The sequence below is a fragment of the Vitis vinifera genome, chromosome 1 (genome assembly GCF_030704535.1).
Source record: "Vitis vinifera cultivar Pinot Noir 40024 chromosome 1, ASM3070453v1".
Taxonomy (NCBI): domain Eukaryota; kingdom Viridiplantae; phylum Streptophyta; class Magnoliopsida; order Vitales; family Vitaceae; genus Vitis; species Vitis vinifera.
Window position 1 is genome coordinate 11,895,183 of NC_081805.1, and position 13,055 is coordinate 11,908,237.

The 13,055-nt window shown below is 43.5% G+C and overlaps 1 protein-coding gene across 8 annotated transcripts in view; it reads right to left on the bottom strand.

The window, feature by feature from the left end:
• Window positions 1–13,055, bottom strand: part of LOC100250008 (PH, RCC1 and FYVE domains-containing protein 1) — a 38,971-nt gene that overhangs the window by 22,642 nt on the left and 3,274 nt on the right. For all 8 annotated transcript variants that reach the window (XM_059740628.1, XM_010653894.3, XM_019220894.2 and 5 more), the window contains 3 exons: window positions 10,496–10,576; window positions 10,225–10,389; window positions 7,982–10,120 (listed from right to left, as the gene is read on the bottom strand). In XM_059740628.1, coding sequence (XP_059596611.1) covers window positions 7,982–10,120; window positions 10,225–10,389; window positions 10,496–10,576 — 2,385 coding nt within the window. The remainder of the gene's footprint in view (window positions 1–7,981; window positions 10,121–10,224; window positions 10,390–10,495; window positions 10,577–13,055) is intronic.

A 13,055-nucleotide genomic window follows, 5' to 3' on the forward strand; every position in this document is an offset into this window, starting at 1 on the left:
ACATTAAAATCGCCTCCAACACACCATTTTGGGAAAGCTAGACCATTCAATTTGAAATTTCATCCCAAAAATCCTTTCTAAGCGAAATTTTATTTGAGCCATAACCCAGAGGTAACCAAAACAACCCATTACTAACAAAAAAAAATGATCGAAATTGAAAAAGCCCATCACCACTTCACTACAAGAAAAGATCCCAAAATCCAAATTATTTTTTACAAGTAAAGAAGAGTAATTGTATTAAAAAGAGGCGCTAAAATAGCGGCCGTGAAATACGAGAAAGATACACTCACCCCCTTACAGCTGACCCAGAATCCAACTTATCACCATTCCACTTGATGCCCCATAGGCCGGTAGTTCTACCCAGTCTCTATTCCTAGCCAACCAAATGCTTCTTCTCAAGTTCCTACCCCAACACATACACAGATTAATTAGAAACAAACAATTTCAAATGAATTAGAATGCAAAGAATAATGAAGCATCCTTCCATGTAAAATTCCTCCATCTGAACAAGGAACCTTATGTCCAGAAACTAACCTTGCATATTGGGCGGTGAGGATCTCGAAGATTGACAAGTAAGTTATCACTTTTCAAGTCGAAGTGCACTATATTCTTACCATGCAAGGCTGTGAACCCCCTCGATCATCTCCGATCGTTTCCTAGAAACCATGATGGTGGATCTCTGAGTATCTGTTGTGATGGTGACTAACATTTGGATGATCTTTTGATTTGTTAGACTAAGTTTAAGGGTTCGCTCTCCGTTTGGTTGCTGAGAAAATGGAAAAAAAAAATTGTAAAGTTTTAGTGTTTCTGTTTGAGAAACTCACCATTGACTAAGCCTAATATTTGGATTAGGCGAGTAAAATTGTTGGACGGAAGAGCTCGCGATGGGAGAGAGAGAGCGAGAGAGCGCAAGAGAGAGAGAGGGCGAGAGGGCGCGTGAGAGCGCGTGTGACGGGGACGACGAGGAGATCGGCGAGGCGAGCCGAAGGCGAAGCTTTACGGTGGAATCCAAGACCTTCGAGCTTGCCCTGGAAGATAGGAAAGGGAAATGCCAGGTTCGCGTAGTGGAGAAGAAACGAGGGGTCTCGACATGGGTTCGGCTAGGGCTGGACAGCTTAGGGCTCTTTAAGGAGGGTTTAATCCACTGTATTCGGGACGAAAAAGAGGGGCGATGGGAGAAGGAGTGGAAAGAAAAAGGTAAGCTGTTCACCTTGGCTCGGGGATTCAACAGAGCGGGTGTTTTCTTGAGATTGGGGGTTGAAGATTTGGAACGAAAAAGGTTTTGCATCTTCTTACCGAGAGGAAGGAGGGACAAACGAGGATGGACGGCCATGGCGGAGATGGTATGTCAAATGGAAGAGTTGGCCGGCAGAAGAACAGAGTTGCAGGAGGTAAGGACCGTCGGAAAAATTACTCCGGTGAAATCTTATGCAGAAGCAGTCAGAAGGACAGACCGGGTTAGCTTAAACGCAATAAAGATGAAGGTCACTAGGGAGGAGATCGCTGGTAACTTAAAGAAGCTGGAGCATTGCCTCGTCGCGAGCTGGAAATCCAATGGAAAGGGGGAAGACGACTTGGAAAGGTTGGGTAACCTCTGGGCAAATTCTTGGGGCCTAAAAGGCAAGCTAGGGCTGGCCAAGTTGGAAAGAGGTAAGGCTTTGTTGGAGTTTGAAGATATTAGTGAGGTACAACGTGTGGTCTCTTCGGGGAGCAGACTGATGGGAGGAGCCCATTTACGGCTAGACCGATGGAACCCAAAGATGGGATGTCGGGTCGAGGAGGAGATGGAGCAGGTAGCCTGGGTTAAAATCTTCGGCCTTCCAATTTCGCTTTGGAGCCAGGGGATTCTGAAGAAAATAGGGGAGGAATGTGGGGGCTTCATAGACATGGATGAACGCACAAGGTCGATGAGTGAGATCCAGTGGGCTAGGATTTTGGTTAAAACAAAAGGTGATTTCAGACCGAGTATGCTAGAGATGGAGGTAGAGGATGAGGCATATTCTGTGGCTTTATGGTGGGAGATTAGGCCGGTGGTGAGACGGCTCTTCTCTGCGACGGAAAACAGAAGGAAGAAGGAGGTTAGGGGTGACTCGCATTCACGCGCGGAGAAGCGCGTGGGAAAGGAGTTGTTTGGTGCGGGAAAAGAGGACCTGCAGTTGCCAGATGATGGGAGAGCTGTCCAGGAGAATGGGCAGGGTCCAGCTCATGGCAGAATGGATGGGTCGGCCGCCTGTGGCCCAAATATGGGCCTTTATGGGTTGGAGAAGGATGGTGGGCCGAACAAAATAGATGGGCTTTTGGGCTGTAAGTTAAAAAATAAGGCTAAGGTGGGTGATTTAGAGGCAGGCCCAAGTTGGGCTGCTGAATTGGCCTGCCATCAGTTATCTGAGGTGGGAGGCCCGAAAAGGGAGGGCCCAACTGCTCCACTAGAGAAGGCTGGTCTTCTGGGCTGTTTTAGTTCCAGAAAAGGAACCTTTTCAGAGGATCCTTTGATGAGTTTGGTGCTAGAGGAGTCTAGAAGGGGACAAAGGGATGTTGGTCTTTCAATGACTGACCGTGTGCTGGAAGAGGAAGCTAAAAGGTATGCCTCATTTTCCCATCCTAAAGGTAAACGGGCTGTGGGTACACCTCTTCTTCTATTTTCTAATTCTGATCGGGCTCCGGAGGGAGAGTCTTTCGATCGCCCAGGGGGTATTGAGGAGGAATTAAGGGGGGATATGTCGACTTGGTTAACAGTATATGAGGGGAACGTAGAGAATGTAGATGGATCCTGGAAATTGGGAGAGGCCAACAAGAACAGTGACGTGGCCAGGGGCAAGGAGGAGAACAATGGTGGCATTGGTTCTCAACATACTGAAAATGAGAAAGAGGATCTATGGGAGGAAGGCAGTCTAGCTAAATTTAGCCAGTTCTTGGGATTCTCTACAGAGGGACTGGAAAAAGAGATTTTGTGCTTTTTGACTAAAATCAGAAAGAGGCGGGAGAAGATTCACAGTAAAGAACTTCTGGAAAAGACAAAGTTTGAAAGAGAGCTGAAGAGGCTGGAATGCTCTGTCAATTACGAGGGAGGGAATAAGCAGAAAGCTCCTTCACAGGGCCAGGGGAACCAGTTGATAGTTGCCCGATGAAGATGAAGATTATTACCTGGAATGTGAGGGGAGCTAATGACAGCTCTAAGAGGAAAATAATTAAGAACTACATAAGGAACCAGAGGGTGGACCTAATGTGCATTCAGGAAACTAAGATTCAGGAGATGTCGGAGGGTATAGTGAGAAGTCTGGGTTCGGGGAGATTCTTAGATTGGAGAGCCCTAAATGCGGAAGGGGCTGCGGGTGGCATTTTGATATGCTGGGATAAGCGGGTCCTGGAGATTCTTGACTGGGAAGAGGGTCAGTTTTCCTTGTCTTGTAGATTCAAGACCATAGAAAATGGGGCTACTTGGGTTTTTACGGGAGTGTATGGCCCTTTCACCAAAGTGGAAAGGGAGGGAATGTGGGAAGAACTTGGGGCAATAAGAGGCCTTTGGGATGATCCCTGGTGTCTCGGTGGGGATTTTAACATCACTCTGTTCCAACACGAAAGGAGCAGCCAAAGAAGAACCAGCTCAGCCATGCGGAGATTTGCAGAGTTTGTGGATGATCTAGAGCTGGTGGACTTAACCCTTCAGGGGGGAGAGTTCACATGGAGTGGGGGGCTGAATAATCAGGCGTGGGCAAGACTAGATAGATTTTTAGTCTCTCCTAGCTGGTTAGATCAGTTTAGTGGCGTCACGCAGGGCAGGTTATCTCGACCAACTTCTGATCATTTTCCAATCGTGTTAGAGGGGGGTGGGATAAGAAGAGGCCCAACCCCGTTCAGATTCGAAAATATGTGGCTTAAGGTTGAGGGATTTAATGACATTGTTAGAACTTGGTGGCAAGGAATTGAAGTCAGGGGCAGCGCTAGTTATAGATTGGCCGTCAAAATGAAGGAAATTAAAAAGAAGCTGAAAGTGTGGAACAAAGAGGTTTTTGGGAGGCTGGAAACTAATAAAGCTTCAGCTTTACATCAAGTAGATTTTTGGGATCGGGTGGAAAGTGAGAGAGTTTTGTCTATGGAGGAAGCCGAACTAAAAAAGGAAGCTAAAGATTCCTTTAAGAAATGGGTCCTGTTGGAGGAAGCCCATTGGAGACAGCACTCAAGGGAGCTTTGGTTAAAGGATGGGGACAAAAATACGGGGTTTTTCCATAGAATGGCTAGTGCACATCGAAGATACAACGCTATGGACAGAATTAAGGTTAATGGGGAGTGGCTAGTAGAGGAGCAGGAGGTGAGAGAAGGTGTTGTGAACTCGTTCCAGCAGTTGCTTACTGAAGACATGGGTTGGCAGGCGGATATTGGTAGCATTCCGGTGGGTTGTATCAGCCTGCAAGATGCAGAGAGTTTGGAAACCCCATTTGCAGAGAATGAGATTCACTCGGCATTGATGGAGATGAATGGGGATAAAGCCCCTGGCCCGGATGGCTTCACTGTTGCCTTTTGGCAAGATGCATGGGACTTTGCCAAGGAGGAGATCATGGAGATGTTTAAAGAGTTTCATGAGCATAGTTCCTTTGTTAAGAGCCTCAACAACACCTTTTTGGTGTTGATTCCTAAGAAAAGCGGGGCGGAGAATCTTGGAGACTTTAGACCTATCAGCCTGGTGGGGGGGCTCTATAAACTGTTGGCTAAAGTTTTAGCTAATAGGCTCAAAAAAGTGATTGGTAAGGTGGTGTCTATTGCTCAGAATGCCTTTGTAAAGGGTAGACAAATTCTGGATGCGTCTTTAATTGCTAATGAGGTGATAGATTCGTGGCAGAAGAGGAAAGAAAAGGGTCTTATCTGCAAATTGGATATAGAAAAAGCTTACGATAGCATCAATTGGAAATTCTTGATGAAGGTCCTCCAAAAAATGGGCTTTGGGCCCAAGTGGATGGGATGGATGTGGAGTTGCGTTTCCTCTGCTAAATTCTCCATTCTTGTTAATGGAGTGCCAGCTGGGTTCTTCCCTAGCACTAGAGGGCTTCGTCAAGGGGATCCCCTTTCCCCTTATCTCTTTGTTATGGGAATGGAGGTTCTGGACGTCCTTATCAGGAGAGCGGTGGAGGGGGGTTATATTTCAGGGTGCAATATACGGGGTGGCAGTAGAACATCCTAGAATATTTCCCACCTATTTTTTGCTGATGACACAATTGTGTTTTGTGAGGCGAGCAAAGAGCAAGTTTCTCACCTAAGCTGGATTCTCTTTTGGTTTGAAGCGGCTTCGGGTCTTCGGATTAATCTAGCCAAAAGTGAGATCATTCCAGTTGGAGATGTGGAGGATATTCTTGAGTTGGCAGCTGAGCTAGGTGGCAGGGTGGGGTCTTTGCCCTCTCATTATTTGGGCCTCCCCTTAGGGGTCCCCAATAGGGCTACTTCTATGTGGGATGGGGTGGAAGAGAGGATCAGGCGGAGACTTGCCCTTTGGAAAAGACAGTACATATCCAAAGGGGGGAGAATCACTCTCATAAAAAGCACCCTGGCTAGCTTGCCAATTTACCAACTGTCTATTTTCCGCATGCCTAAGTCTGTTGCTAAAAGAGTGGAAAAAACACAAAGAGATTTCCTATGGGGGGGAGGAAACTTGGAGGGAAAAGTTCATCTAGTTAAATGGGATGCGGTCTGTACAGAGAAACACAAGGGAGGGCTAGGATTAAGGAGAATAGCCACTCTGAATAGAGCCTTGCTGGGAAAGTGGATTTGGAGGTTTGCTTGTGAAAAGAATAATTTCTGGAACCAAGTGATCACTACAAAATATGGGCAAGAGGATTATGGCTGGAGGCCAAAGAAGGTCAGTGGTGCGGCAGGAGTAGGGGTCTGGAAGGAGATAATGAAGGAATCTGATTGGTGCTGGGAAAATTTGGCATTTATAGTTGGGAAGGGTTCCAAAATCAAATTTTGGAAAGATAGATGGTGCACTGACATTCCGTTGTCCCAATGCTTCAATCAACTCTTTATCCTTGCCGTGCATAGGGATGCTACGATTGAGGAGATGTGGGATCAGGATTCGGGCCAAGGGGATTGGAAGCTTGTTTTTATGAGGGACTTCAATGATTGGGAGATGGATATGGTTGGAGAGCTGCTTCATACTTTGAGGGGCCACAGGCCCTCCTTGGAGGATGATTTAGTTGTGTGGAGGCAGGGAAGAAATGGTATTTTCAAAATCAAAGAAGCTTACAGGCAGTTGGATAAGCCTAATGTCACAATATTTCCCGCAAGGAGAATATGGGTGGATAGGGTGCCAACTAAAGTCTGTTTTTTTGCTTGGGAGGCTACGTGGGGGAAGGTGCTTACTCTGGATAGACTCCAGTTAAGAGGGGTGCATCTCCCGAATTGCTGCTTTCTGTGTGGTTGTGAAGAAGAGAATGTAAATCATATTCTTTTACACTGTATAGTGACTAGAGCCCTTTGGGATATTATTTTTGGGTTGATAGATGTTAAGTGGGTCCTCCCAGAAACTGTAAAGGAGACTTTAATCTCCTGGAGGGGCTCATTTGTAGGGAAGAAAAGGAAAAAGATTTGGAAATCCATTCCGTTATGTATTTTTTGGACGGTTTGGAGGGAGAGGAATAGGTTAGCTTTTAGGGGGGGTGAGTTGAATATTCAGAAATTAAAGTATTCTTTTGTCTGTAACTTGTGGAATTGGGCCAAAGTGTATCTAGGTGAGGAGCCTTTCTCCCTCATAGGTTTTTTGGAGTGGATAGCTTCCACTTAAGGGAAGGTAGTTTCTTTCTGGTCCTTTTTCTTTTTGAGGCTTTAGCCGCCTTGTATACTCCCTGTATGCTTTGTGGCGTTTAGCCCGTTCTTTAATATATATCTTGCTTACTTATCAAAAAAAAAAGTTCCTACCCCACCTTTCCCTTTTTGTCTCTTGAAGCATAACGACATCTGGTTCTACTTTGCATAAAAGATCTTTCACCCTCTTTTCTTTTGAGACCCCAAGCCTCGTACATTCCAGTGAATGATCTTCATTAAAACCTTAATAGCCCAGAAACCTAACACCCAAAACCCTCCAGCAGCACCCTCTAAAAGCCTACTGCATTCCTTTGGCGATTTACCTCTTCTCCCATGGTATACCTTGTCCTTTGTCCTAGGTCTATTTAGTTTACTGCCAAAAAGAATTGAAACCTTATTGTGTAATTGACAATGCTAATATCTATAAGACGAGGGCATTCGCACTTCCCATTTTATGGGGGGTTAGTCCTTTAAGAAAATCTCTAACAGATTTTGGACTGCCAACAATAGCACCAGATGGAGGACTAGAAGGAGCACCATAGGACAACTATGGAATTTTCTGGGTGACAGGACCAGAATTCTTGGGACTAGACAAAGAGGATGGTATAGGAAGTTTACTTGAAAGGTGTTAAGCTACTAACACCTAAAAGCCACTTATGCTGTTACCAGAAAGGTGTTAAGCTACCAACACCTAAAAACTTGAGGAAATGAATACAAAGCTAACACACTCCCTTGTGTGTGCCCCTATGCTAGATGAGGAAGTTGGACCCACAATGTATGTCGGGCTAACACAAGGGTATCTATGCACCTGTCAATTTAAACCGCATCTGAAAATTGCTTCATCTTTTACTTCATGGGGTAAGGCAAATGTTTTTTATATAGGGAATATACCCCTCCAAACAATGCTTGAGAGCCCAGTCATTAAGATGTTTCCATATTTCCCATTATTATCAGAGCATTTTTCCTTGTAGAATAGATGGGCATGCTCCTAGAAGCAACAGCATAAAGGCATGAAGACACCATCCTAATTATTGAAGCACTGGAAAGGACATAATATTCACCATATACAATGCCAGTGTCAACATTTAACACACACACAATAAAAAACAAATAAATAAAGAGGAGGATGTATGCATGTTCAGTAAAAGGAAAAAGAGCACCCTTAGTCTAGCACTTTTAATCAAGTTACCTGTGCCCTTAAATTTATGATTTCTCGACTTAGACTGTCATTTGTATGCTTTGGATCATCATCCGTTGCTTCAGGAGATCTAACAACAGCAAGAGATGCTGCTAGCATTGCAGACTGAGGTGGACTTGACTTCCCTGAAACAGGAGATGTTGCCCGAGAAACTATTCTGGAGCCAGGACGAGAAGCTGAAAAAATCTTCCTTGAACCTCCAAATAGAGAATTTGACAACTTTGATGAATGGAAGCTTCCCCGCTGAACATTTCCATTCAGATGGGGAGAGACACGAGCATCATTAAATTCTAGCTTTGTGTCGCACTTGTAATGTTTGCTTTCAGCTCGACTGAATGAGTCAACTGATGAGAGTCTGGACAGTTGTCCCTGTACTCTAGGACCCATTGTGTCTCTTTCTGCTATCTCGTTGGACTTCTGAAGTATATTACTACTCCTCGCTTTAGGAATGCGCAGAACAGATCCAGATTCCATGGCCTTCTTCAACTTGGTAAAGCAATCATCACACACGCGATATGGCTTGTTCATGTTTGGAGCCAAAGAAGCTTTCAGAGATTTCCTACTGCTGCATGTGTTGCAAAAAACTAGCCCACAGTTATAACAGTTGTGACGTTTTCTTCTGAAACCAAATTGATTATGACAACCAGAGCATATAGAATGGTCAGCACAAGACACCCATTTATGAAGAGAAATGGCTGCAGTAAAGTTTAAACCACATACTACATTCTTCACTTGCTTATCCTTTAGAAAATCAACAAGTGTGGGTGTATTTCTGTGATCATTGTCTCCATGGCCTAATTGCCCATTTGTACCCTTTCCCCAAGTATAAACCTCTGTTTTTGAAGTCAAAACTGCGACATGATAAGAACCACAAGCAACCTCTTCCACGAAACTGTTTGCGATTTTACCTTCAACAAGTGTTGGAATCTTTCCATCAGCTACAGGACTTCCCAGCTGTCCATACACAGCACTCCCCATTGTATATACTCGTCCTGAGGTTGTGAGAGCAACTGAGAGGTTATGCCCACATGCTACTTGACAAAAACTTTCATTAATCAACGCAGTTACAGACTGGGGAACTAGTCTGGGTTCTTTATCACCATGTCCAAGTCGCCCTTTATCTCCATCACCCCAGGTGAACAGTTTTCCAGATGAAGAGCTACCAGAAGACTCAAAACTAGAGGATGCAATCATTAATTCAACAACTGCAGCAGTGTGCCAAACACCACAAGCAACCCTCATCGTACGCTGTCCTCTCAAAGCTTCCACTTCTCTTGGAATACTCATGCTACTATGATCTCCATGGCCCAGGGCACCAAAAGTTCCATCGCCAAATGTAAATAACTGACCTGCAGATGTCACAACAGCAGTATGCCAAGGTCCACAAGCAACATATGATACGTGCATACCCTCCATGGGCCCACTTACTTTTTTAGGGATCCAGTGACTAGCCTCACTTCCATGCCCAAGAAGACCAGAATTGTGAGTACCATCTCCCCATGTATAAAGATCCCCAGAAAGTGTAACGGCACAACTGTGATACTCTCCACATGCAACTAGTTCAATGTTCATGCCACAAAGGGCATCAATGAGCTTTGGGTGGGAAACATCCACTTCTACTCCATGCCCAAGCCTGCTTCCACACTCTTCCCCCCAACTAAAAACTTCGCCTTTTTTGGTGACTAACACAGCATGCTTACCACCGCAAGCAATACTATGAACATCAAGCACCACTGTTGACTCTAATGCCTTGGGCAGAAGGGCATCTATCTTGGTACTAGATGAACTCCCAACTCTATGCACACCAGCACCCATAATCCCATCTCCAATGCCTTCCCCCCACATGAAAACATCACCCAGGGCATCAAAATCATCATGACCAGAACCCTGACTTGATGAGCTCACAGCACTAGATAAACTAACTCGAAAGTTCTCAGATGCAGAAGTTCGGCCATTTGAGTTATCCACACCACCAGATGACAGTGAGCTGAGAGAACTGGCTACTGATTCAGCTTGAGTAAAGCTCTTGGTTGATGCAGTATATGATATTACGTCAGAGAATGCCTTTCCCAACCCACTCTGTGGAATATTCTCAAAAGTAACCTGAGTTTGTTGAGTATCTCCTGGATCCTGCTTGGAAAAGCAAGAAAAGAGAAAAAGAAAATAAACTAAAAATTCTCAATGGATCACTGGAACTTCGTAAGGCAAAAGAAGGAATAGACAGTGCTACTGACGGATGATGAAAGAGATGGAGAAATTCTTCGAGCACGACTATGTGGACTCTCCGATGATATACTATCATCTCTTATTTCACTTCTCCATTTTCGGTAGTTACCACGTGAAATTAATCCCTTAAGACCGATGAACCACACTTCAGCTTCATCCTTGTCTTTACAAATCTGTCCATAAATCATTTAAGAAGAAAAAATTTTGGTGACTAATTCATGCATTCTTCCATAATAAAATTTTTGTGCCAAACAGAAGACCAAAAAGAAACAAACTTACCAAATCCAATGATCTATCACCATATATCAGAGAAAATGATTGATATTCTTTTTCTGGCCTAGGATACCGCTGAAATATTGGCTGAAAGATAGATCCATAAACATATTTATCACAAGTCTGAGGTCTCAGAAAAAAGCAAATAGTATGACATCTTTCTTGTAAATTTGGAAAAAGAACAAAAAGAACAAAAATAAAAATAAGAATAGAATGAGAATCATAATAACAATAACAATAGTAATAATAATAATGATAGTACAAATCATAAAGCCTTCGCACAATCTATTTTGGTATATGCTCTTGTTCACCAATGGTAGGCAATGACCCTTGAGTGAGAGCCTAAAAGGAAGAAGGCATTGTGTCCCTGGATGCAAATCCCAAAATATACACTTTTTTTTTTATAGGTAAACACACAAAAAAACATATCTATCTATTTATCTATCTATCTATCTATCTATCTATCTATCTATATATATATATATATATATGAAAAGAAGAAAAGGGTGCCTGAAGGCCAACCCCAAGCATACAGTGAGTATACAAGAGGTGCCAAAAAACAAGAACAAAAAGAAGAGGGGGGACAAAAAATACACACCAGCCATCAACTAGAACCGAACCCAATCAAAAAAACCGATTAAAGGTAAAGGTCCTTCATCTATAATCAACCTAGTCCAAGACCAAAAATTACATACAAAAGAATTTTTCATTCTTTGAACCGAAAACTCTGCATTTTGAAAAGCAATTATGTTCATTTCCTTCCATACCAACCAAAAGAGACATAAAGGAGTTGTCATCCAAGCCTTTCTACATTTCTTACCCACGAAAGAACCATGTCAACCAAGAAGAGTATCTCTAACCGAGACCGGGAGGAACCACAACACTCCAAAAAGAACAAACAACAACTCCCACAAAACCCTTGCCTTGGTGCAATGGATTAGAATATGGTCAATAGACTCCTCTTCAACACCACAAAAGAAACATTTATTGGCTAAGTGTCATTCCCTCCTTTTCAGTCGATCCAAGGTAAGCACCTTGCCCGACCAAGCTTCCCAACCAAAAAAAAAAACCACTTTTGTGGGAACATAAGGGCTCCAAATAATGCTCTTCGGGAACAATACTGCACTTCTAGGTTCAAGAGCACTATAAAAGGACTTAACAGAAAAAAATCCCGTCCTTAGTCTCTTTCCAAAGCACTGTATCCTCCACGTTAGTAGCTATCCTCTTCCCCTGAATTGTCAAAAGGAACCTCACCACCTCCTCCACCTTCCAATCATTAAAAGGCCTAGAGAACCTAGGGCTCCACACCCGTTGAGTTCCACAACTCCACTACCCAAGCCTCCTTTGAAATCGCTAAAGCATACGAGGGGAAAGAATCACAAAGAGCATCGTTCCCACACCATTTGTCTTTCAAAAATTTCACTTTTTTACCATCCCCCACAAAGAATACTGTTTTATTTTGCAATAAAGACCCTTCCTTTTTTATTTCCTTCCAAAACCCCACACCAAACCCCTCCCTCACTTCAGAGGTACTCCAACCCCCTTCTTCCCCAAACTTCCCTCTAATAACTTGCTTCCAAAGAGACTCTCTTTCTACCGCAAAGCGCCAATCCACTTGCACGAGAGGGCCCTATTGAATGTAGAAAGACTTCTAACACCCAAACCACCCACCCTTTTATCCGAACAAACTGTTGTCCACTTTATTGGATGAGGCTTCCTCTCCAAAGCTCCCCCACCCCAAAGAAAGTCCCTTTGAATTTGCTCAAATCTCAATCTAACCACTCTTGGAATACACAACAAAGACATGAAGTAGATGGGCATGCTAGACAAAGTACTTCGAATCAAGGTAATTCTCCCTCCTTTAGAAATAAATTGCCTCTTCCACATTGCTAGCTTCTTTCGCAATCTCTCCTCCACACCATCCCAAACCGCCACAAATTTGTGCGGTGCACCCAAGGGTAGCCCCAAATAGGTAGAAGGAAGCACCCCCGCCTTGTATCCAAACTCAAGGGCTAAGACCTCTAAATTCTCTACTCTCCCCACCAGCAAGATTTCACTTTTATCCAAACTGATTCTCAATCCAGAGATGGCTTCAAACCACATAAGCAACCAGCTCAAAAAAGTCATCTGATCCTAGGAATCCTCGCAAAACACCAACATATCATCGGCGAACAGAAGTCCCAAAATATACACTTATGACTCATGGTTCACTCTTGGATAATTTTGGTACATGATGAGATTGATTGATGCTTTAGAAATATGCAAATCCCTCTCTATGTAACTTTATTTCAACTGTTTATGAGAAGAGCATGTAGAATTGTTTAATATGTTTTCAAAAATAATACCTCTATGTTATTTTTTTCACTTGATCTTTAGAGTAACATTGTTCTCCACTGACCTTTGTTAGCAAACCCTGGTAACGAATTTTTTAGATTCAGCTGATTTGGTTGCTGATGAAGAAGGGTAAGGAGCTTGATATGACGCTTGACAGAACTTTTTTACTACTTGTATTAAATAAAACTTTATTCAAATTTTCTTTTGATGCATTTTGAGTGCGAGGAGTGGA